General features: G+C 46.0%; 2 protein-coding genes across 2 annotated transcripts in view; both read left to right on the forward strand.

Moving 5' to 3' along the window:
• LOC135913234 (uncharacterized) overlaps positions 1–25,996 on the forward strand; it is a 106,497-nt gene that overhangs the window by 18,067 nt on the left and 62,434 nt on the right. The window contains exons 3-4 of the mRNA XM_065445841.2: positions 12,849–12,916; positions 18,120–18,203. Coding sequence (XP_065301913.2) covers positions 12,849–12,916; positions 18,120–18,203 — 152 coding nt within the window. The remainder of the gene's footprint in view (positions 1–12,848; positions 12,917–18,119; positions 18,204–25,996) is intronic.
• On the forward strand, positions 10,511–11,455 carry LOC139060047 (uncharacterized). Its single transcript, XM_070538794.1, has 2 exons — positions 10,511–11,132; positions 11,322–11,455. Exons 1-2 carry the CDS (start codon positions 10,511–10,513, stop codon positions 11,453–11,455), a joined length of 756 nt encoding a protein of 251 aa, XP_070394895.1.

A 25,996-nucleotide genomic window follows, 5' to 3' on the forward strand; every position in this document is an offset into this window, starting at 1 on the left:
TGAACAGCCTGTTTTCTCGGTGCAGGTTTGTGGCGCTGTCCTAATTTCTCGGACTGCTGTGTTATATATTGTCGCGAGATAAAAAGATGAGAGAAGTCCACTGGCAGCGAATGGCACCTTTACTGAAGCAGCAAGATCAACCAACGTCGTTCACGCTATCTGCTCCAACCAGTCTGAAAAAGGGCACCAGATCTGATGGTGATAATTTTTGAAAAAACATGCATAACACTCGTGCCAATATTCTTTCCTCTGAAAATGCTTCGTCCCGATGCTAAAGCACGATTGAGGCAGTTCGCAAAAAATACAAGCGGGAAACAAATAAGGGATGGAAAGAAGCACATAGGTCGCGTTAACACGCGAATAGTGAACAAATATTCATGAGTAATAGGGCTTCATGCAAGCTACGTTCACGATTTCGGGCACAGGTGTACGTCAGAAGTGCCGTGGAGAGCCTGCTGGGATCACTCCGTAGATGACATTGTATGTACCAATGTAGTGGTTTAGGAGTATTCCGGAGCGGCCGCGTATACGTACCGGGCTTCACACCGAGACGTGATTGCCAGAGCTGCACATGACATCTCTCTGGCGAAGGTTGTAACGGTGGGCATGATATCATCGCTTGCATGAAATACCCAGTTGTGCAAATTAATGAGCTTGTTCTTCAAGTTCGGCGAAGTTGTCTGCATCCAAGGAGGCAATTACGCATGTGTCAGGTAATAGCACTACGTCAAGCTTTGTGGTAACTTCAACTCCGTACATTAAGTGAAAAGGGCTGAATCCTATGGTTTCTTCAAGCGCTGTTTATGTGAATGTTATGTATGCCCGCGCAGCATCCCAGCTCTCGGGCTCGTCGGCAACGTACGTGGAGAACATGCGAGGAATTGACTCGTTTAAACACTCGGTTAGGTCACTGGATTGCGGATGGTGCGCAGTAGCTGTTCTGTGCATCCTGTACAGAACAGCTCCACAAGCTGCTCCTGCATCAAACCCTCCTGCACAAGCTGTGCTTTAAAAGCAGTGCCACTATCCGTGATGGCCACGGTTGCCGCACCACGGCAGACAAGAACGTTATGAACTAACAATAGCGCAACGTCGGAGACAGTGGCTCACAGAACTTCCTTGGTTTCGCTGTAGCAGGTAGGATACTTCGGTACACAATACTTCGGTTGACAGCAGAAGACGTGGGAACTGGACGGAGTAAGTCAATAACGACCAGCTCATGGAGAACTTCTGCGGGATTAAGAGCATTGAGAAAACGGGCTGGTGGTATAGGCGGAAACTTGCGGCCTTGAGAGTCACGCACTTGGTGACATAGGGCTTCATAGCCTGTTTTTAGTCCAGTAAAACTTCTGACAAATTGTTGTCACTGTGCCTGTAAAGCCCAAGTGGCCTGAAGTAGGTGCGCCGAGTCAAGCGCGCACGATTTGCTCGCTGCGTCCTGGGGGGATGGCGAGAGGTACCTGGTACAATTTGCCTGAAAATTTTAGTTCTGAAGCACGCTGTCGTGGAGGCAGAGCAATAACACGTGACGAGCGAATTCTCCAGGAGGTCGCGAGTTGTGCCTCTCTACGTAGACAATGAGTCGTCGCAGCGGTAAATAATTTTTGGGTAGGTTCAAATACTACCCGAGCAGTAAGGAAATCGCAATCATTTTCCAGATCAGTGCTGCCAGTGCCGACTGCAGCGTGACGCAGAGAATCCGCGTCGCTAAGTTCTTGGCCCGATTCGTGCAAAACTGTAACATCATACTATTGAAAACTGCACGTTAGGCGATTTGGTAGATTAGCAGTTTTACTTATATGCACAGCGTTGCATCACTGCACTAAAAGAAATATAATTTTTGAATAGCTCGATTTCATCGCACCACAGCATATCTGGTACGTATCACATAAACAAAGCGTTTATAATCATTTATTGAACAATAAACTTCCAATTGTCAGTCACCGCTCATGTCGTCTCTTCCATCTCCCTCATCTGTGCGGCATTGAACGTACACGTAAAAATCGAACTCTTGTGATCGAAGACTCCATTGAGCTAGACGTCCAGAAGGATTCTTTATATTCGCCAGCCAACACAGACAATGGGGAGCGCTTACCACGCGCAAAGGGCGGCTGTACAGTTAAAGTAAAAACGTTGTGTTGGCCCAAACGACGGCCAAATACTCTCCTTCGATAGTAGAGTCATTTCTCTCAGCAGAATATAAAGTGCGCCTGGCCTGCGCAATAAATCGTTCGACACCTTATTGCAGCTGCAAAAGAATTGCACCAACGCGAACGTTACTCCCATCCGGGCGTACTTCTGTATCGACATCCACGTCAAAGCGATCCAATAATGGAGGAGTCTGGAGGCGGGTCTAGAGCCCGCGAAAAGCATCTTGCTCTTCTTGTCCCCAAAGAAATGAGAAGTCGCCCTTCGTACGCGGAGCCAGACGTTCAGCGAGATGCTGAAAATTTTCACTGAAGTGACGATAGTCGGCGAAACCCACAGAAAGCGTCGAACTTACCGCTTGTTTGTAGGTCTCGAGAAATAGGCAACAGCCGTAGTTTCTTCTGAGTCGTATCGAATTCCAGCGTTACTGACCACATGGCCATGGAATTAGAGTTCGTCGAAAACGAAGCAGAATTTTTCAGGTCTCAGGGGAAGATCAGCAGTACACATGACACAAAGGACGCTTTTAAATCGCTCGATGTCTTCTTCAAAGGTCGCAGGGAAGACAAAGATATGACCTAAATACATGAGGCAAGCTTGCCTTGTAAGGCCAGATAAGACAAGGTCCATCATTTGTCGAAAAGTGGTGGGCGCAAAACACAAGTTGGAAGGGAAGTTCTAAAATTCGTACCAGCCTTCCGGTGCAATAAAGGCAGTCTTTCCGCGGCCGAGCTCATGTACTTGAATATGGCTGAAGGTACTGTGAAAATCCATGTACGAAAAACAGCACTCAAGCTGGAGAAATTCTCAGTAGTCATTGTTGCAGGTTAATTCATAAACGTCTTTTTGTACGGTGGTTGAGCTTGCCATCGCCCACGCGGAACTCTAGGTTGCCGTTCTTTTTTTTATTCAGTAAAACGGGGTGGTTACGCACACCTCTTTTTTTTTCTTTTTCTATCTAAAGGAAAATATTGCGATAGCAAAAGAAGAGATGTGCGTAAGCACTCCGTCCATCGCGCTTATCAAAGCTGAGGTCGAGTTTACCAGCGCGAACGGGTGCAAGTGAACGATGTATGCCTGACCCGAGCTATGATCACATGTCGTCACCTTGTTATATCTTTCTATATCTCCCCCCCCCCGCGCCATATCTCCTTGTATATAAGCGCATTCTTTAACTGTATTAAACAGTTGGTAGTTTGCGCTACGTCCATCCATGTCCTGTCCTTCCTTAATATCGTCTGTGTAAAATTGAGCGCAATATAACCATGAATCTTTTTTTTTTCAGCAACACAATAGGTGATGCCTTCGAATAACGGGGCCATTGTATAAATTGGTGTTCCAGCACTTGCGTAATATGGCGTCGAATGGCATCTTCTTCTTTCTGGAAAACCTGGAAGGCATGTTAGTACATGGATCTCACAGTCGGCTCAATGATGGTTTGGTGTTTGGCGAGCGGAGTATGTTTTGCTCTTTGCTCTAGAGATGGAAGGAAATCAATCTTTGAACGAATGCAGAAGGCTTGGGAGACTCGCCTTCTGCGCAAACGTCAGGTTTGGCCTCACCCCGATGGCACTGACAGCCTTCGCGTCATGGGTACTGTTTATGTACACTTCTGTGAAAGTCGCGCAGGAGGGTGGTGCAGGTAGCTGTTCGAAGTGTGCTGTAGCATTGCGGTTAACAAAACAATGGAATTACCCACTGAAGTTCTCAAACATCATAGCAGTTTCCTTATTGTGGAGTTCAACAACTCCTCTTGCGACGCATAGTTGTCGACTGAGTAAGACGAAAACATGCCGTCGGCGATGCCGGGCACTTTTTGATCGGACTTGTGCTCGACGACAATGTACAGTCGACCAAAAACGTTTACGGACCACGGGGTCTCAGAAAATTATAAGTATACGAGCAGCCTTTAAATATAGCCAGTAAAACCGTACATCACAATGTTGTTCACATATACCAGTAAAGGCTGTAAATGGGAATACCAGGATGCGTTTTGAGGCTGTGGAGATATTCAGCTTTTCGTCAGGTCTCTTGGTCCGCAAACTTTTTTGGTCGACTGTACATGCTACTCCGTGGTCGTTGTGTAAGTATGCTATCAACGACAAGTGCGGCTCTTTGTTATAAAGCGCATAAATCTGGTGGTACTGTACGTCGGTTAGAAAACGTGGCTAGCGGTTACCGCAATATTATAACGGCTGGGTATTGCGGAAGAAAATCAATCCCCATGACTATTGCCTTCGAACAATGAGGCAGCAGGACTAAAAGACTATAAAGGTAGAATATAAATCCTAATCATCATAAACGCGTGGACATCTTCTCAAAGAACTAGTTGCTTGCATGATATTTTCCGCTCGTTCTTGAACAATCCTTTGTTATGTGTATGTGCCATAGAATGGAAATTGTCATTACATTTGAGACGCGGAACTGCTTGATCGCCGACTTACCAATGCGTAAGCCTGACAAATATGTTATCTTACTGGTAGTTCTTTAAATGTATTCTTACGCTTAGCTGGCTGAAGTCTTTTATATTTAGTTCTCCTTATCTTAGGCGCTGCTGCATTGGACCATGTCACCTGCATCCCTCAAGTTGACAAAACGCTCGCAAATGATTTCTGTACTTAAATCTTCTCAGCCTAGCATAATGCAATTAAATTCTGTTCACGCATCTTGTCGAAATGATCCGATATCTTAACTCTCGTTGCCTCACTTTATTCTCAACTGGTTTGCAATAGGCTGTAAAAAAGGGGCGTGTTGACTCATATGGTTTATAAAACACAAGGGTACGTCATCATCACATTTGTCTAGGCATTGTCGGTCTTGTGGGCAGGCCCTTCTTTTGAAATGAAGTATGTCACAATCAAGCACGGGAACTAAAAATGAGGATGAATAATATAGGTGCTATATATTTTAAGATAAACAAGTGAATATTGCCTTTCGGTTGCAGCTGTGACCTTGTGTAACTGCAAATTCAGTACTCTCAAAATATTTGTCTGGGTTTGTGCACGCTATCTGGCTTTTTTGTATTTATTATTCCTTGTACTGTTCACAAAAGTTTAAGGTATTTTAGTGCATGTGCGGCGTGTTTCTCATAACGACACCTAAATCGATAAGAGAAGGAGCCTCACTGTTGGTAGGAGAGAACACCAGCGCGAGCAACAAAAAAAGAAAGAGAGACAAAATACACACAAACAAACAAAAGCGTGTGAACCAGAAAATGAGCGTAATATAACCTCCAGAAGGCACTTCGAAATTATTCAGCACAAGAAGAGCGTTGTAAGGCCAGCGTAAAAATTGGGACACATAGGACAGCGTTTACCTTGTTTAACAATAACCCGCGGTGCATCATTCGCAAAACATAGGCTCCACATTCATGGCATAGAACACCTAGAAATCTTCACCTGGCCCTTGCCTGCAATGGTAGCCGTGATTCCTTTGATGACATTCAGTGCCACTTCATAATTGCTTGCGAGAAAAAACACGTCAGCGTCACTGCTGGCATGGTTTCCCGAAAAATGTAGATTGCTTCGAAAAGGTTCACCAGGTAAAACTAGCTAGTGAACCTTTAGCTGAAGCTAAGGCAAGTTTTGATTGCCCGCCAGATGTTTTAGTTCGCCCTATAGATTCGGCAAATTTTACGGTATGCCAAGAGTGATCGTGAAACAAATATATGAAGTGATATAATGTGATCAGTTGGACGCGATGATAACCGCGTAACGGAAGGGCGTAGTCTGAACAGCACAGAAATATTATCATCTAATTGAAGATTGACCTGTAGTTTTCTTTGTCTTCCTTTGCTTAGCTACTCAGAAGCACACGAAGCTTCGTTGAATTTCGTCATGGAGCCAAAGTTACTTCATATTCTGGCGTCATGCCTCGTTCTTGATTAAGCACCAGGCCTAGAACAGGATATGAAAACATCACGGCCCTGAGAACATGAAATTGATGTGATATCGTCAATATGAACGCACGTGCTGCTTTCTGTCCGCATCTAATTTCAAGATTTTGCTTTGATACATTTACAACGGCAATGCTGAATAATATTAGACAGTATTTGAACTAAACCGCATGCATATAATGGGACAAAGAGAAGCACACGGCGCAAATGCCTACTTGCAAGATGCATACCCACAGTGTGGCCGTCAAACATTTTCACCAGACATATATTCTTAAAAGCGACACCAGATGGCAGTGGCCTCCAGCGTAATCTTGAGTTAGAAAAAGCCAGACTGAAATCCAGAATGAAATCTAAGGAAAAAAAAATCTGGACCCAGAAATCTAACACGCCCTGTCCCAAAACACGTGCTCCTTTATTCTCTACAACTGAAATAAATTGCCAAGTACATCTTAAGCAGCTACTCGCCAAACTTGTGTCTTTTTTCTAGAATAGTCGTAAAGTCGGCTGAAAAACAAGAGCTCCACTTCTACAGATATGAAAATTGAAACCCGAGCACTCTACGTCCAAGTAGCAAGCGGCAATCGCTGTTTCTTCCTAACCAACCCACTCAGTTTCAGGTTTCTTCACGACGTATTTTAAAAGGACGATCCAACTTTAGCTTCACATATTCTGCGGTTTCAAACTTCATATTTGCGTGAAGCCCTGCTGTTTCAAATTATGTACTTTAACTCTGTGTAAGTCCACACCTAAATATACGTTTCATGTGCACATGTCAAGCACAAATAAATGCCGGGAGATAGGAACTAAGAAGTATATAATTAACCCAAACAGATGATTTTTTTGTTTTGTTTCTCGCATGGAATGAGCGTATGCAACATTGCAGGGCCATACAGCCAACCTTATCGGTGGCTGTTGAATTAGGATTCACCTTTGTAAAGAGGAGCCCCGTGCAGCATACCAAATGACGCCACTCAAAACACAGTGTAGCCAAGCTACAATAGCCGAGCGTATTAAAGCAAGCTTCATACGGTCCATATGTCAATGCCCAAAAAGTATATGAAACTATCTATCTGCAATGAGGTCCACCTTTGAGCTTAAAACCTGTGCAGACATCAGCTGAATACGCAAGAAGAATCAGTGCGGGTGGCGCCGTATGATAAAAGGTTGGCACATGCGCGTCAAGAAAATTACGGGAAGCGTTGAAAGTCTATGACACTAGCGACAATCTGCAGGTTTGTGAGACATTCAATGTACATTATGGAAATTTCGCGTCACCGAAGTCCCCAGAAACATCATGCACCAAATTTGATTGACGCATGCACCTAGCTAACAATAACATCATAGAATTTTTCGATATTGCGACATGTCCTGCCAAACTCGACGATAATTGTTAGTGATACGTATAGCACTGTCTCCAGTTAATGTGAATTGCTAGAGCTACATTTGAAGCGCATTCAGTCTTTCCCACTATGATTACTAGTTGATCGGAAATGCTCGTGGTCACTTGTATTCCGAAAACAGTAAAAATGTGTGTAGCTTTAATTGTGCTGTGTAATCCAATAGTGGACACCTTTACCCTTCAGGCTATGAACAATTTATTGTACCCGACAGTGACCTTCAATAACTGTGGCAACGAGAGAAGACGTAATTAAATATTTTCTAATGATTCTGACCACCTCCCTCAAACCGAAATATCGGACATGAGTGTCCCCAAGCGATAGTCGGTAAAGTGAGTCTTGTGGTTTTTGTATCCTCGGTTGCAGCTGTCATCACGTTTCCTTTGAACAAAATGTCGCCAAAAACGAAAACTTTATTGGTACGCATGGATAATTCGTTGATACTATCTAAGGTACAACTGGGGACGAGGAGGGGTGGGGCGCTAGCGAAAATAGCAATCACCAGCTAATTGCCATGTATGCAGAAAAATACGTGTGCTATAAGCCGAACTGAGCTTTCTTGAGGAACATGCCAGATTGTAGAAGGGGAAAATTAAAGTATCTGCTTATTTAATAAAGGTATCATGGCCCCTCACCTAGTAATACCATAGTGCTCTCGCGCAAAAATAAAACACATTCCGGGTAAGCTAAATATATCTTTACATTTCTGTGCTGTAATTAACCGCTGTTTTATATTTACCAATTTCTTTGTACTACTATCGGCTTCTCCCTCTGCACATGCCTATCAATTCAAACCGTTTATTTGAAGCGTTCAGTTAGCCTCTCGGTGAATTCTTCACAGAAAATGTTTTCAGATGGGGTTACCTTAATGTAGTCGCTTCATTTAGTGTATCCTTCATGTCCTTTCACCTTATTTTTGCAGCAATGTGCCTGTGGCCGAAAATAATTATCACACAACGGTTCTGATGGTCTCATTCTATATATATAATGGGCATGTTCAGATAAGAACGGTAATCGAGGTCCCATGACCATTTTTTATTTTCAATGAAATTTCTATATCTGATGGGCAAATGTGTCCACACAGAGGAATGGACCTTAATTTTGCAAGAAACTTCGTAGTTTTCTCGGGAAAAAATCGTATGTCACAAGCGGTGGAGAACGTCGTTTTTGCCACTTCGCAAAGTTGCAAGTTTGGAGCCTCACTGCTTGCACAATAATTTTTTTCCCACATAAGTACTTTTTCGTTACCTCTTTGCAACGTGTACTATATGAGCGAATAAAAAAAACTTTTTCTGGCTGTGTCAATCTTCTAAATAAAAAATCGCAAACTTTACTTCCGCGCTATGCAGTACAAAAAAGGCACTTTTAGGGGCAGCCTCAGGGCAAGATGCGTAAAGATATGCACACTGAATCTCTTTCTCAGTATTTTACAGCTACGTCTACTCACTTTAGGCAAGTTTTGTAGTTCTACACTTGACAGATATTTTTCAATATGGCCTCAAAATTGGGCGAAGATCAAGAACGTCAAAAAAGTGACAACTTTGACTTCGATTAAAAAAACATCATCATCGAATTTCATTAAAATTTGCCTGAATAATCCTCAATACTCGAAAATATTAGGGTACCGAAAAGTGTTGCAGTATATTGTTTTAAAATATGAAAATGAATACAGAACTGTGTTCTTGATTTGACCCTAGAGCTAAATTTGATGCATTCTTTTTCACCATGCGACCAAGTTGCCTTCACCACAATCCTACTTGCCATAATTCTAGATTAAAACTATATTGTCTTATACATTTTCAGAAGTTAGGCGTTTGTCCAATCTCTTCCAAACTACGTCGCCATCTGATGAGGGCGGCGAAGAGCGAGTAAACCGGAATTATTTCCGGCTTGCCTATTTATTGTACATGGGATTCTTTGTAAACACGGTAAATTGATATTCTGTTAAATGAGAAATTCCGCATGCCACTCACGTCTGGAAATTTCTACCAAAATAAACAATACGCTCCATGTCTGCATACCTTGCAGGATGAAACGGACAGAATATAAGGGATGTTCAGCTGGAGGTTGCCTTCAGTAGGCCCCACTTTGTCACAATAACATGAAGCGCGTTTCCTTTCTGGTTGTTCTCGTCATCCCTTTGCAGCTGTGACTTGCAGCAGCTCAGGAAGCAAACGATGTTCCAGACAGCTTCAAGGCAACTATTCGCGCAAGTACAGGTCCCACAGCGCGGTGCCGAGCCTTGATAGTACTTCACAAGGCTTGACAGCTTGCCTTGTTTGTTCGACGACGTTCGTTGTGCTTAGCGTAGAAACGTTAGACGATACGTACGAGAGAAGAGAGACACGCAAGCGCGGTAATCTTACCGTCGCAATCGAAACGCGACGGGTGCGTAGCCAGGAATCCAAACCTGCATGTGGCTCTGTCTTGCTGCTGTTTCTGCCGGCCTTAGATAAAGAGAGACAGAGAAAGTTTAGTTTCTTCCATATTTTTAGTCTCAGTGGTCTATATCTTTGTGGGCCTTTTTCTCAATATCAGGGATAATAAGGAGGCTAAGTGACGATGGACAAAAAATGAGATTGTGCCATTTCTTGCTTAAATCAAGACTAATAATCGTTACGACTCCCATACCTTAATTTTCTTTCACCGATTATATTCGAAATGTTATCAACTGTCTCGCACACAGGACCCACTAAAGTGGACCTGTGAGCTATGTTTCAGGAGTAGAAAATCTATCCAATGGGAAAAGCGGCCAACTGCTGCAGAAGGATCGAGTCGTGGGGTGAAGATAACTGGCGCCCTCCTGAGACCATGCTTCCGGCCGAAAACCGTTTTGAACATGCTCCTTACTGGCAGAGGACCTTCATGCTCGCCTTAAGGGGTCTTGTTTGTGTTGTGACAGAATGACGTCACGGCCACGCCCCCTGTTCGTACCTAGATAAACAGCGCGGGTTTGGGAATAAAGCCATTCCTATTCCTGCTATCCGAGTAGCGTCTGTATGCATGCTACAACAAGTGGCGACGAGGGTGGGATCGTAAACTTAGGCCGAGATTGCGCAGGACAAGAAGAATGGCGAAGTTCTTGGATTTCGAGCCTTTCATCGATGATGGCGAAGAAGATTTCATGTCTTATGTTGAAAGATTTGACCACTACTGGAAAGTGACCCAAAACAAGGATGACAGCGTAAAGAAGTGTGCCTTTATAACGGCCATTGGTAAACGCCCCTACAAAACGCTGAAGGACCTGTTGCTACCGGCCAAGCCAGAAGACAAATCATTCGTTGAAATCGTCGCAGTCCTGAGGGATCACTACTCTCCGGGAAGCAAAGTTATCGCCTTAAGGTTCAAGTTTGATCGCCGCTACCAGATGGAAGGTGAGACAATTTCTGCATTTGCCGTGGAACTACGCCATATGGCAGCAAGATGCGATTTTGGGCCGTTTCTGGACGATGCTCTTCGAGACAGGTTCGTGGCTGGCCTCAGCGACGCTTCGATTCAAGCCAGCCTTCTGACGAAAAAGGAGCTAATCTTCGAAACTGCGTATGACCTAGCCAGAAGTGCGGAACTGGCTGCGAAAGAATCCAAAGGCTTCCGCCCAACCTCTGACAAGACTTTTCGCCATGAAGACGTCCCCGTCATTCAGAAGGGTCAACAAAGACAAAACGCGAGGACTTCGGCGGGTCTTGCCACCGGTAACTCTTGTTACCGATGTGCAGAGCAACACGATGCGGGAGACTGTCCATATCGAAAGGCAAGGTGTCATTATTGCAAAATGACCGGTCATCTGGCTCGGCCGTGCAAGAAAAAAAAAACGAGAAGCGGTTAATGCATTCAACGACAACGACGAAGAAGTGGAAGAGTTACAACTTTTTCACGTTCAGGAAAGTGGACCGACGATTCGATCATATCGTTTCAGCTAAGCGCCCGGATTACCAGCCAGCCAGAAGCTCGCATTCAGACCTACAACTTCCAGGACGGCTCGATCAAGCAGACCCCATGGCGGCCCGAGAAATGACAGCCCTTCCAGACGGTCCACAGGGCGACGATCAGACACTGCAAAACCAATCTTCATATGAGCCCCCAGCATCGGGGCGCCTTGAAGATCACCAGGCGATGCCCGGCCCCGAGACCTCGGAGCAGGTTCCAGTGCAGTCTACTTCTACCTTAAGGCGTAGTACACGAACGCGCAAGCAACCAGATAGATGGGGATACAATTAAAAAGAAAACTAAAGCTGGCAGAAGTGTTGTGACAGAATGACGTCACGGCCACGCCCCCTGTTCGTACCTAGATAAACAGCGCGCGTTTGGGAATAAAGCCATTCCTATACCTGCTATCTGAGTAGCGTCTGTATGTATGCTACAACAGTTTGTTTTATATTCTTGCAACTATCGGAGTCTGGAGCAGATTCGCTTCTCTTACAGTATTTCCTTATTTAATACAGGAGTAGTAGAGGCATAGACAACTTAAGCAAGTCATGGCGTGAAATTAAGAAAGCACTCCTTTTATTTCGTCTCGATTATGTGTAACAAATTCCTTTCAAGCAGCCAGAAAACATGGTTGATGATGATATTCAGGATAAATAACTCGCACAACGTATCATCGTCTTGTACGCAGAACTTCGACATCTTTCCATTCGCTATCGCAGTCTCCGACCAGAACAACCACACCATCTACGAATGCATGACGGCGAGGAGAATATGGCTAACCCCAGAAGAAAAGAAGGGAGAATACATTTTGTTTTCTCCAGGGCATGGTGGGGTTTCGAAGTGAGTTTAGCTTTCCCTCTATGCAAGCATTTATGTGACAAGTTCATTTCTGCACGAAGTTATGTGGGGTCGACCGAAGTCGCTCAAGCAAATTCACAAGCACAAATATATCGGCGTATGTTTTGTTCATGTTCTTGCTCAGCATTCCATGAATCGTATTAAATTTCGAATAAACACAGTATAATTAATCTGAATGTTTTCTAGAATATGATAGCATCACCGTATAGAGACTGTAAGTAAGCGGTGATATAAGTCAACGGCGAGGCATCCAAGAACTTGTCTGATATAAATATGTTTACCTGCGGCGCATGCAATAGTTATGTTTTTGATCTCTATTATGTTGACTCGGAGAATTGAATATTTCATAAAACGTAGCTTGCGATTGTGTTACATCCTTAGCAGGTATTTCTTATCTGTCACATACTCCGCCATGTCACTCAAAGAATGCGGTCACAAAGCTAGATTTTGATTTAACGAAGCCTGAAGCAGGTACTGCGACAATGTCGCTTGCAGTATATTAACGTATCGAAGCAAATATTCTACTGTTAAAAGGAAATGGTTTAAATTTTTTTTGGTGTTCAGCTATACTTTGCTCCAGAATGTGAAGGTATATTTATTTCTCCTTGTAATTTTGTTTGTAGGCGAACCGTTAGCTTCTACGTATTCGAAGGAAACAGCCCCGACACTGTGCGCTTCACATTGGACTCAGGTAAGAAGCCAGTGGCAGCATAAATATTTTAATACGATTAGCATTCTGAGCATACTAGACCACTTTCTGGGGTCTGCTTGCATCTCTGTCTGTCTGTCTGTCTGTCTGTCTGTCTGTCTGTCTGTCTGTCTGTCTGTGTCTGTCTGTCTGTCTGTCTGTCTGTCTGTCTGTCTGTCTGTCTGTCTGTCTGTCTGTCCGTCCGTCCGTCCATCCGTCTGTCCGTCCGTCCGTTCGTCCGTCCATCCGTCTGTCCGTCCGTCTGTCCGTCCATCCGTCTGTCCGTCCGTCCGTCCGTCCGTCCGTCCGTCCGTCCGTCCGTCCGTCCGTCCGTCCGTCCGTCCGTCCGTCCGTCCGTCCGTCCGTCTGTCTGTGTCTCTATCCATTTTCCAGCAACCATGCGTCTCTACGTCGCGCTTAGTGGAACTTATAGTGTGTCGGACTCCTGTGCTGAGGCAACAAAGATTGAAACCAGCCGTCGAATGAACTGGGGTCACTATGTATGTGACACAGTGTACCTATGTTCGGCTATTCAGCAAAACATTTTGAAGGCGATGTGGGTCGCTCCGTATGTGGTACTGGCTATATACCGCTTTTTATGGAATGTCTTCGGGCTGATTTCAAGTACTATGGTGTTGCACTCGCTTTGTGTTGTTCTTCAATGAGCCCGTATGACACTGACTAGAGTCACTGATTCTGTGCCCGTAGGTGTGAAAAATAAATGTGCTTGACGCCGTCTGCAATAACTAGTGAACTTCCACTGGCAATCTGCCGCTCTACAACGACAAAACATCTATATATATATATATATATATATATATATATATATATATATATATATATATATATATATATATATATATATATATATATATATATATATATATATATATATATATATATATATATATATATATATATATATATATATTATAGTTTTCATTATACCGGCCGGCATCTCGTCTGCAGTTTCCGCTGACTGTATGGCCACGCCAATAAATAGCGAAGCGTGTGCACTGAAGAGCACGCGCTTTCAATAATTGACTTAGCGATGGCTGTATTGGACCAGCCGAGTGTGTAATTAGAAAACCTTTGATATTTCTCCCATGCTGGGTGGAGCACCGCAAGCTATGCAGCTATGCGGCACTGCTGTTTCTCTAAGTTTCCAAATTCGTAACTCACGCCAATTCCGCTTCAGAACCTTCCCCTTCCGGGGTTTCCATTTGTCCTTGTTACACATCCAGAATTTTCGTTTGTCCAATTTTTCTTGGTGCACCTTCCCTCATTAATACACTCGCGACATCGCCTCAGCATAAAACTTTAAGCTGCGGTTACGTAACTTCCACTTCATGCTGGAACCCGACGTGGTTCGGGCCGAAGCACATGCCGTGGTGCAGCGGTTAGGCACCTCTGACATGGACGAGCGCGCGTGGTGTTATCGTGAGCGAGGAAGGAGCGCGCAGAAGGGTGGTTGTTTGGCGGCACTAGTTATTTGGGAGAAAACACTTCACAGGAGTTGCTCAAGGACAGTGCTCTAACGCTTTAGGATGTTGCACCACAAATGCACTGGGTACCTGCTGGTCCGCATAGCACCTGCCGCCATCTTGGGTCCCCTGCTATGCGTAGGTGTGCGGCCAGCAAGTTAACAGTTTGCAGCGTGAACACGCAATGGCGCGTTACGAGTCTCGCCTCGGTGGTGACATATGACTATATGACTATATAGTCGTATGTCATACTATACTATATACGCTATACGCTGCGTCATACTATATGACGCAGCGTGTCAAGCAAAAAAAACCAGAAGAGGAGCTGGGCTGTTGCACGATACGATTCTCAGCGCTTATAGCGGTGTACCTTCACTTTTAGATGCCACACGTGGGGTATTCTAGCGTACAAATGAAATACGGACGAATAGGTATACAACACTTTTATTTACAGCGCAGCTCCTAGGTGCCCGTTCCTGCTTTTATTGTAGGCGTCCCTCGGCGCATCGTCACTGCCCTCGGCGTTACCGAGCAAAGAAGCACAACAAAGAATGACAGAGCGAACAGGGAGCGCAGCGGTGTTTTAATGACGTCGATAGCGAAGAGAGTGCGAGGAGGAAAACGGTGAAGGTGGCTACAGTGTAACCATTAGGCAGAAAATGGAGGAGGAAGGTATGGAAAAAGCGTGACAAGGCAAGCGTAGTACTGCGCACGACATGTTCCGCGGTGACGCTTGCTGGATGATGGCGCCAGAGTTGACATCATCGTTTGTTCACTGAGGAAGCCATCGATTAGGTACACGGCAAGCGCGTCCACCGGTGTCGTATATGTACACGAAGCGCTGCACGAGCAGAGTTCTCTCTGCGGAAAGGCTGTGAATCGCTGCAACGCATTACCCACGCGCCATCTCTCGCGTTCCTGCAGTTAGCGAGGCATTCGCGCTTCCCAGCGTTTGCAACATGCCTCACGAGGCGTATTCGGCACGACATCCAATATGTCGCAGTTATTAGGTGCGCTGAAATTACGCATTAAGGAGTAGCCTATCCGTTGGGGATATTTTTCTGCCGTCTTCGCCACATCGCGGAATGCAGTCATGCTGCGTGCTTCAATGTATCTACCTCGCAGCCTATCTGAGACGGGACACTAGCTTGTGGTATGGGATCGGGAAGGAGTAGTCTATCTTTTATTTTACGGTGTTATTTTCGCTAGCACTTGATAGAGCGTGATCTCTTTTAAGTGTTACCCAATATGTAAAAATTGCTGTCGCAGATAGCACAATCATAGTATTCTAAGCGATCTACTCGAAAAGGCCGCCTGTCTACTATAGTGGTACGTAAAATCGCAAGGTATAATTGACTGGTTACAAAAACATCACCGATAACATTTTACTTATTACGTTACAGGACAAATTGAAATTCACAAGTTCTACACGGAACTGCACAAAGCAGATCCACTTGGAATGAATTCTCAGAATAACACCAGTTTCGAGATAGTCATTCCCGTACTTTGCGAAGAATGCACAGGTGGTCTAGTTACTCTGGTGAATCAGTTCATAAATGTGTTTTTTTTAACCTGAAGTTGAACAACAGTGCAATTTTCTGAAAATGTCTAAGGTGTCGAAACTAGTGCGATCATCGAAATTGATACCAAATGAATATGCCTTGCTATCTCACCATCGTCAATTCGTAAATTGCAATATGTACCATGAAGTAAATAGGAGGATAGTTAGGAGGTCAAATATATAATTCCTGCGAATTGGTTGAATATAGTATTTACTATTTCTCTTGCAAACAATCTCCAACTCTTTGAAAGTACGAGCTGAGCGAGTACAATAATGCCATCTGCCAGTTGCGCCTTTTAATACTTCTGTCAAACTTCAAAAGGATCACCCCGTATAGTATGCATCTTGGCAAATCCTCTTGGTTTTTCGTCACTTTGTTGACTTGCATATTTAAGAGGCTCTGCCGCCAGCAATTAAGATTGTACACTCCTAATTTATCTAGCTATATGCAGAAGAGGATGTATCCCGAATAAGAGCCTAGAAAAATGTTTACGCCATGCGTGAGATGGCGATGTCATGCGAGTAATCTCGCCCTATGTTCAGTAACGCCGCGCGAAACTGCCATAATTTTACCAGGCGATCATGTAGTACTGAACTTGAATGTCACTGAGTTGGGCTGTAAACAACGACTGACATCGCCGCGTCTATGCTGATTTTAGGTGAACGCCCCTGAGGCCAATTTGGGTATGTGCTGCTCGCAATGTGCCACTTGCACTACGGGGTGTGCGTCAGAAGCGATGTGCGCTAGTGGCGCCTCAGTATGTGCCGCTCTTCAATGAACCTGTTTTACAACAACGTCGGTCAAAAACACGCTCTTCACTCGACATCAGTTCGCAAGACCTGGCAAAATTATTACCAGTCCGCTGTAGAGCAGTTCTATGCTTAATAAAACCTTTCTCTTCCGAATAATTCATGCCTCGCTATACGTAAATGTCAATTGTCTTCTGAATTTGAATAAATTAAATTAACTTATAGGGTATTACGTGCGAAAACCACTTTCTTATCATGAGCCCCACCGTAGTGGAGGAGACCGGAAATTTCGACTACCTGTGGTCCTTTATTGTGCGCCTAAATCTAAGCACACGGGTGTTTTCCCACCTAGCCGCTATGGAAACGCGGCAGCCGTGGCTCAGGTTCGATCCCGCGAACTTCTGCTCAACAGCCGAACACCAAAGGCACCGAGCAACCATGGCGGGTCTTAAATTGATTATCAAGGGAATACGAATAAATAAGATATGAAACGAACCGATGAAAATAGAATGCAAGCAGATACACCTGCATTGTGAAAGACAAGTTGAATTAGCGCCACGCCGGCGCTGACGTGTTATTCTATTAACATCAAATCTTTATCATTAGCGGGCTTCATCTTCTTCTTCACCTTGCTTGGTTATTTCGCTTTTTTCCAAAAAAGGTCACCAGCCAGCATTTCGCTTTCAAATGTAGACAATATATTGTAATATTTATTGGAATGTTATAGGCACAACGCTAAAGACATTGTAGTACCGTCGTACGTAGTTCATCGACGCACTGCCACAGCATAGTGGCTACGGCATGTTGCTGCTGAGCTTGAGGTCACGGGTTCGGCAACCGCGGCCGAGGCCACGTTTCAATGGGCATCAAACGCGTAAACATATATGCACACAGGTTAAGGTGCACATTAAGGACCTCCAAGTCGTCAAAGTAATCTGGGAACTGGCCTGCATTATATTAGGATGGTTATTTGGTCTCGCATTACCCGACAATCGTAGTACTTCAGTTACTAAAAGTGCACCACTAAATAATATCTAAAGAAAAGACTACGCATGTTCTTGATCAGAACCTCCAAGCTCAGAAAATAAAACCGAGCCACTACAAACTACCGTCTTTATTTGGTATTTGCTTCGATTTGAGCGCAGTGCCTACAAGAGAGACCGGCGTTTATGCTTGGCCGATTATGTTTTTTACACAAAGATTTCTTGATGTGTACCTAAACCTATATTTCTCCAGCGTAATATCTCCAGCCTATTTTATCCAGGTTCTAACTATACCAGCTCATTTGTCCACTGGACATGTTGTATGAACATTTCAACTGCATCAGCGAAGAAATTGAGCGCTATTGAATGCTGAAGTTTAATGGAAAGCAAACCCCCCCCCACCCCTCCCCGGGTCTTATTTTCTCCAGACGAAGCACCTACTACCGAAGCGAAGTTTTATTACACCGACTACAAGAACTGTGTCATCCTCGACATTCCTTACAAGGGAGGCCGTGAGTAAACACACACTAAAAAATGTTGCGTTTTCTGGCAGGCAGCTTAGGATTAATCTCTGAATTATGAAAACTCGTAAATGCAGAGAACAGAAGTGAATCAAAGGAAGTTGGATATTTTATATGGTGTACATTGGATGAAAATGAAAGGCTTCCCTATCGAAAATAATAGCATATGACCATATACATATCTCCACAGGGGGTAATACCGGTTCCCTAAAAGTAAATCTTTCGCCATTATCAAAAGAGACATGTCCTATATCATGACGACGTCTTGTAGACAGGTTTTTTTTCCACAATCAGTAGTTAAAAATTGCCTGTTAATCATTAACCTCCACGACACAGCGATTACTTCCACGAAAAATCAAAATGTCTAATTTAAGTATTATCCGAACCACGCTTCTTACTTTTGCAGCCGATGGTTATGTGTGAGCGACGGCAAAGTCAATCCCCTCACAAAAAAGACAATTGTGATTTGACAGACGTCGATGACTCCTTAGAATTTCTCCGAGTTGATTGCCATTTTTACTCGATGGATTTGCACAACACCTTCAACCATATTCAACCAGGTGAGTTCGACCGTGGAAAGACTGCCTTTATTAAACCGAACGGCTGGAATGAGTTTCAGAACTTTCCATTCGGCTTGTGTTCTGCTCCGGCCACTTTTCAACGAATGATGCACACTGTCTTAATTGACCTAAAGTGGCAGCCTTTTGTATACTGATGGCGTCGTAGTCGTCTCTGCGACCTTTCAAGAAGATATCGAGCTACTGAAAACCGTCCTTTGTGCCATTCGTACTGCTGGTCGCTCCCTTACACCTGAAAAATGCTGCTTCGCTTTCAACGAACTCAATTTCCACGGCCATGTAGTCAGTAACGCTGGAATTTGATACGACCCAGAAAAACCTACTGTAGTTGTCTATTTCTCGACACCTACAGACAAGCGTAAGGTCCGACGCTCTGTGCGAATTTTCTGAACTACCCTGTCATCGGTTGCAATATTCCGCATGTCACTGAATCTCTCACTCGGCTTACAAAGGAAGAATTGTCCTTTCTTTGGCGACAAGAACAACAAGACGCTTTTCGCGAGCTCTAGATCCGACTCCAGACTGCTCTGATAGTGTACCAATTTTATGTGGATGTCGATACAGAACTACTCCCAGATGCGAGCGTAGTTGGCACTGGTGCAGTTCTTCGGCAGTTACTATAAGGCATTGAAAAGTTTATTGCGCATGCCAGCCGCAATTTTTAGTTTGCGGAGAGAAATTAGTCTACCGCTGAACGGGAGTGTTTGGCCATCGTTTGGGCTATTACAATGTTTTTACCTTATCTGTACAGCCGGCCTTTCCACGTGGTAAGCGGTCCGCATTATCTCTGTTGGAGGGCGAATGTGAACAATCCCTCTGGATGTGCAGATTGATGGAGGTTTTGGTTACAGACAGACAGACAGACAGACAGACAGACAGACAGACAGACAGACAGACAGACAGACAGACAGACAGACAGACAGACAGACAGACAGACAGACAGACAGACAGACAGACAGACAGACAGAACTAGAGACAGGCAGACAGACAGACAGACAGAGAGATAACGAACTTTATTTAATCCTGAGGAGCTACTGTCAAGACATCCTAACGGGAAGCCATTGTAGCCACTGGCCGTGCCCACGTAAAGGACAGAACGCCGTGACGCTCGGCTCTTTCCTGGGCCCTCTTGATAGCCTGGGCTTGCTTTCGGAGTACCGTGCTTCTGATGGCCTCCTAGCATTCGGCTTCACTGGAGAGGAAGTCGTTAGCCAACGTGGGACATCGCTAGAGCATGCGAGCCATTGAGCAAAAGGTTTTAGTGTAGTCGGGACAACTAGGGTCCACATCCGAGTACATCCTACTGAGGAATCCCCGCGACGGGAAAGATCCTGTCTGCAGCATTCTAAGTGTAGCTGACTGACCTCTACTAAGCTTCGGGTGAGGCAGAGGATAAATTCACCGACCAAGAAGGTAATGTTTACTGATTTCATTAAATGTTAGGAGTGGATTGTTCTACTAAGTCCCTTCCTGCCCCTCCGCAGCCTCCAGACCGTCGCGGCACGTGAGTTCTCGCGCACGGTCGTGGGCAAGCTCGTTGAGGTTTGGGAAGCCCTCGTGAATGTTCGTCCCCATGTGTGCGGGGTGCAACGTGATATAATGAAAACCGGGGCAAGCCCTTTTCCCTGAAATAGAGGCCGCTTCTCGTGCGAGGTTACCCGATTCGAAAGCTCTGATTGCGTCTCTCGAGTCGGTGTAAATGTAGGAACGCTCTGGGTCACACAAGGTCAGCGCAACCGCAATTTGCTCTGCTATACTCGCGGAGGCCGCTTTGACCGAGGCCAAGGAGTGAAGCACCCCCCGCCCGTCTACAACCGAGAACGCGAACGCTCTCCTGTTCCCGTACTGCACCGCATCGACAAACATCGCGGAGTCTCTCTCATCTCTAACTTTCTTCAATATGGCTCGTGCACGGGCTTTACGTCTACCCTTGTTATTATGTGGTTGTACGTGTTCCGCGGGAAGGACCTCACCAGGTAGGTCGCCCTCGTTTCTCGTGTCAATGTTATGCGCCGGTCTTCCATTATCCTAGGAGCCATGCAAGCCTCGTCTAGAATTCGCCTGCCAGCTTGGGTCGACGATAGCCTAACCACCTGGACCTCTATGATCTCGTCTAGGCTATTGTACATACGCAGTTGATCTAGCCTGTCGGAGCTCGTTGCAATAGGCAAACCTAGCACTTTCTTGGTGTTCTCGCGCATGAGTGTATATAATTTGGTTTTTTTCCGTTTTTGTCCACACTAGAGCCGACGCCACATAGTTAATATGGCTCATGAGAAACGCGTTGTACATCCGAAAGAGGTTGTCTTCACCTAACCCCTTCTCTCGGTTGAACACCCTAGCAATTAACCGCAACATATTCTCCGTTTTGGCTGTAACGTAGGTAATTGTTGTGGCACTACAGCCCCGCGCGTCTACGAGGAGGCCTAGGATCATAATTGAGTCGATTATAGGAATTGTCTGCCCATTATTCGCGTACAATACTACCGGTAGCTGGTTGAGGAGTGTCAGACACCGAATCCTTGCCTGGCGGGTCTGTAATGTAACAGTTCCGATTTACTCGTAGACAGCTTGAGACCCGTGTCCACGAGGTAAGCCTCCGCTCGTCCAAGGCCGCTTGTAGAGCTTACTCCATTTCAGCTAGGGAGCCCCTGGGCACCAGATCTGGATGTCATCTGCATAAAGTGCGTCACCTATGCACTGGAGACCACCCAGCCTATCTGATAGACCCTTCATTACTATATTGAAGAGCAGTGGAGAGATGACTGATCCCTGAGGGTTACCCCGAGCTCCCAATCTGTACGCGATAGACCGAATCTCCCCCACCTTAATAGTAGCAGTTCTATTCATGAGAAAGGGCCTGAGAAAGGCCTGGAATTTGACTCCCAGGACTATCCCGGCCGTGGCTTGCAGAATGTATCGATGTAATACTGTGTTGAACGCCTTTGTGAAATTCAGGGCGAGAATCCCTCTTACCTCCCGGGTACCGCTATCAAAGATTTGCTTCCTTCGCATTAGCATAACCTCCTGCGTCGATAGGCTGGGCCGAAAACCAACCATATTATGTGGCAAGAGGTCTCTGCGCTTTATGTACCCGAAAACCCTGTTCAAGATCGCGTGCTCCGCTACCTTGCCTATGCACGAGGTTAGTGATATTGGCCTCATGGTGTCCAAATGAAGGGGTTTTCCTGGTTTGGGAATGAGTGTCACTATAGCCGACCTCCATCCGTCAGGCACCTTTCCTGTCTCCCATACTCTGTTGGCCTCCTTAGTTAGAAGTTCCACTGCCTTATCATCCAGGTTTCGTAATAGCCTGTTAGAAACTTTATCCGGACCCAGAGCCGATGTACTGCTTAAATTGTGGATCACCGCCCTGATCTGCGATTCTGTGAAAAGCGCGTCCAGTTCCTCTACCGTCGCGCCCTCGATCTGCGGATAATCCTTTTCCTGCGTCGGCCCTATAGGAAGGTATCTCTCCGCGATCGCATTCAAAAGTGACTCTTTAGTACCTCCCTCCTGGTTGTGCTGGTGTATGACTTAACGAAGTGTTTGCCTTTGATTATGCTTTCTCTGAGCGTCACCCAGGAGGTGCTTGAGGAGGTTCCACTTCCCTCCTGAGCGCATGGACCCGTCTACTGCCGCGCAGACCTCATTTCATTGTAGCCTATTGAGCTCCGCGGAATATCTCTCGATCTCTCTATTAAGCTCCGCAACCTTTTTTCCTCAGCCTCCGATTTAACCTTTGTGTTGTCCACCTGATCCGAATTGACGATTTCGCCTCCAACAGATGCGCTAGGTGCGGACCCATTCTTAGCAGCTCCACTTCTGTTTGTTCTACCCTAGTAGCCGTCTCGACGTCCTCCGTTAGTGATCCGATAGCCTCGTAAAACGAGGAAAATGTGCTCGTTCGCTCCTTCCTAAGTTTCTTGAACTCCTCCCAGTCCGTGACTCGAAATACCCTGGCCGGTCGGGCGTCCACCATTAATGTTACCGGTACTATGAAGTGGTCACTGCCCAGGTTCTCCTGATTGTTGGCCCACGTTACGTTACCTACGTTCTTTACACAGGCCAAATCAGCCGTTGTGTCTCGCGCAACTGACGTGCACAGCCTAGTAGGCAACCCTGGGTGCGTGATTACCGAAAACGCAAGGTCATCCAGGATCCTCGCCAAGTGCTCTCCTTTTACAGTCCGTCCCCATGCATTATGAGGGGCGTTAATATCCCCGGTAACTATCAGAGGAGAGTGTTTGGCTATCGACGTCGCCTTCCTAAGCAAGGAGCTAAACGTGTCTCTGGTCCGAAGGCGGGCTATAGTCATTAAGCGCAAAGACGCTCTGCTTGAGACGCCCGTGCGCTATAAGCTCCACGAAAAGGGCCTTCATCGTACCATGTCCAGATTGTATTGGATGGTAAATAAAGGCTAGACTACATTTTATCATCGTAGCTAGTCCTCTGCCTCGCTCGTTCCTGACCGACACAATGTTGAAGCCAGAGAAGGGAGGGTCGTCACATAGTGTCTCCTGCCTGTAATAACCAAATCTGCGGTTTTTCCACCTTATCGCCAAAACTTACCGTAGCGGAGCCTTGCGCCTTTGAAAGCTAGCGCAGTTCCATTGCCATATTACCAGCTCTTTATGATCGCCCGCCATGATGCTGCAAGATCATACCTTGCTCGACAGTCGGAGCAACCTCGGAGTGATTCACTGCCTTGCTTTGCACGAGGACCTTGGCTTTGGCCTTAATGGCCGCCTTTTTTTCTAGTACCGTCACTCTTTGGACCAAAACCTTTACGCTTTCCTGATTTTCTCTACTTATCCTAACTAGTTCCTCCAACATCTTTCTTTGCTGGACCTCTCCCTCAGACGTTTCCAAGTCACTCTCGTCGTTAGGAAGGGGGGCCTTACGCTTTGCTTTACTGAGTCCTATGCGGGGTATAGGTATGACTACCTGTGGCGTCTGGTCGCTCGCCTCTATTTCACTGGACTTTGCGTTTGCCTTAACTTTCTTAAGTAATGCGTCCACGTGCGACCTACTACCATGCTCTGGCAAAGCCAACCGCGTTACCTCCGTGGGTCTCTGTAGCTCCTTCTTCTTCTTCCCTTTGACACAATCCGCCCAGGTAGGCTCCTCCTGGATCCGCACGCTGGACACAGAGCGCCCTCTTGATTTGGAGCGCTCCCTGATTGTACCGCACTTCCGCGCAGCTAGCGTACGCGAGCGGCTCCTGCCGCCCGCCGTGATAACATCGGTTCAAAGCTTCAGCTGCTCGGCGAGTCGACGCCGCTGGCGCCGTCTTCTTCTAACGATATATGGAACTTGAAATTTGTCCCTGCACTCTTTGGCCGTTGTGGGGGTGCGGGCCACCGCACAACGTGCATTGCGGATCGAACTGGTGATCTTCCGCCGGCGATCGTTTGCCGCAGGTGCGACACCACTTGCTCCCCGGGTTGGGACACACGTCAGCGCGGTGTCCCAGTCCTACGCAACCATAGCAGACTTCCGCGTGGCGTCGGTAGAGCGTGCAGCGAAACATGCTCGCGCCTCATTCCACGTAGTTGGGCACCCTCATTCCCTCGAAAGTACCCCCACCGTTGTATTGTTCTTGGTCCGACTGGCCCCCAAAGCGCCCAGATTCCGATTATTTACAATTCTCGCTCTGAGTTGAACCTCGCTGACTTCCACGTCGACTCCTCTTATGACTCCTCTACACGTATTCTCGGGTGGAGCCAGATACGCCGCCACCCCAAACGTGCCTTCACCGAGCCTGATTTGCTGCACCCGGGCGTACGCGTCGGCGATTTTTTCGTGAGGAGTAAACACCACAAAAATGTTCTGAACTCCATTGGGACACATCGCGTCCTCTTCGATTGCGGCCGGAGCGAAGGATGCTACCATGGCCAAGGCTTGCTCAAAGCGTATTTTACTGACCTTGTTGATATTCAGGCCGTCGCGCGGACTGACAATGATGCAAAAAGTGTCCCTCGGCAGTCGAGGCAGTCTCGAAGCAGCAGTGACACGTCCTATCGCGTCGAGTGGTGCGGCGGTGTGGCCGCCGTCCCTCCGTGTGCCACTTCTATTTCCACCGTCTTGACGCGAAGAATATTCTTGCCTGCACCTGCCGGGCCGGCGGCCGTGCGCCACCTTCCATCCCCGTCGCATGCCTCTTCTTGAGTAATCTTTTCTCCTTCCACAATGTCCAACCTGGATTCAAAGTCCCACATGCCCGGGAGCAGGCCTAAGCCTACCCTCACCCTGTTTCAAACACTCGCAGAACCGCGAATACTCCTCCCACCGACGAACATCCGGTAACGGCACAGTCCCCTTGACGTGCCACGTCGATTAAGGCATAACTCGCCCGGTTTCGCAGGGAGACCCACTCGAGAACATTGATGAAAGCTGGAGCCGACGTGAAAGCGTCCGCACTAGTCGACTTCTTCCTTCCTCTCTTTCGGTTACAGAAGCTTTGTATTTACGTATGCGTGCAGTGCTGCACAGATGAAGGAGAAGGAAAGGACGTCACGAGCGCTGATTGACAATTGAAAGTTTGTTGCTCGATAAATTACTTTCTATCCATTTGATAATCTCGGGGCGGATACCAAGGGAGGACGATTTTGCAAGGAGATGGTTGTGAGACACGCGATCAAAGGCCTTTGAAAAACCTAGAAATATTGCATGAATTTGAAGGTGATCGTCCATGTGTAGTAATAAGTCGTGCGTAAATTCGGCTAGTTGTGTTTCGCAAGACAGATTTACGAAATCCATGTTGTAAAGGGTAAAAAATCTGATTGATTCTAGGTAGTCCTTTAGGTTAGATGCTATAATTTGCTGAATGAGCTTAGATTGGGCACTGTTAGTGAACAGGGAGATCAGACGGTAATTAGTAGGGCTATCGCGCCTTCATGCTTTAAAAATGGGAACTACATTCGCTTTTTTCCAATCGTCGGTCACGTTTCCGGCGTTTAAAGATTGAATAAATATAAGGTACTAAAAGTTAGTAGAGGGAGTTATAGCGCTTTTAAGTAATTTGGTGTTTATGTCGTCGCAGCCACGCGAGAATGATATTTTAAGAGAGTTAATTAGATTACATAGGCCATTCGGGTTTATTTGCATTTAGGCATTGTTCTTGCCGAAAAGCTAGGTAAAGGTTCCATAGTGCAGGGATTATGCATGTGAAATACCGACGTGTAGAATTTATTTAGGACTGCT

This window comes from Dermacentor albipictus, chromosome 5 (assembly GCF_038994185.2).
Source record: "Dermacentor albipictus isolate Rhodes 1998 colony chromosome 5, USDA_Dalb.pri_finalv2, whole genome shotgun sequence".
NCBI lineage: Eukaryota > Metazoa > Arthropoda > Arachnida > Ixodida > Ixodidae > Dermacentor > Dermacentor albipictus.

Excerpts from the sequence above, each read along its gene's own strand:
- LOC139060047 (XM_070538794.1), top strand. The coding sequence starts at position 10,511 with ATGGCGAAGTTCTTGGATTTCGAGCCTTTCATCGATGATGGCGAAGAA. Across the intron at positions 11,133-11,321 it reads TTCGGCGGGTCTTGCCACCG|GAAAGTGGACCGACGATTCG; the intron begins GTAACTCTTGTT and ends TTTCACGTTCAG.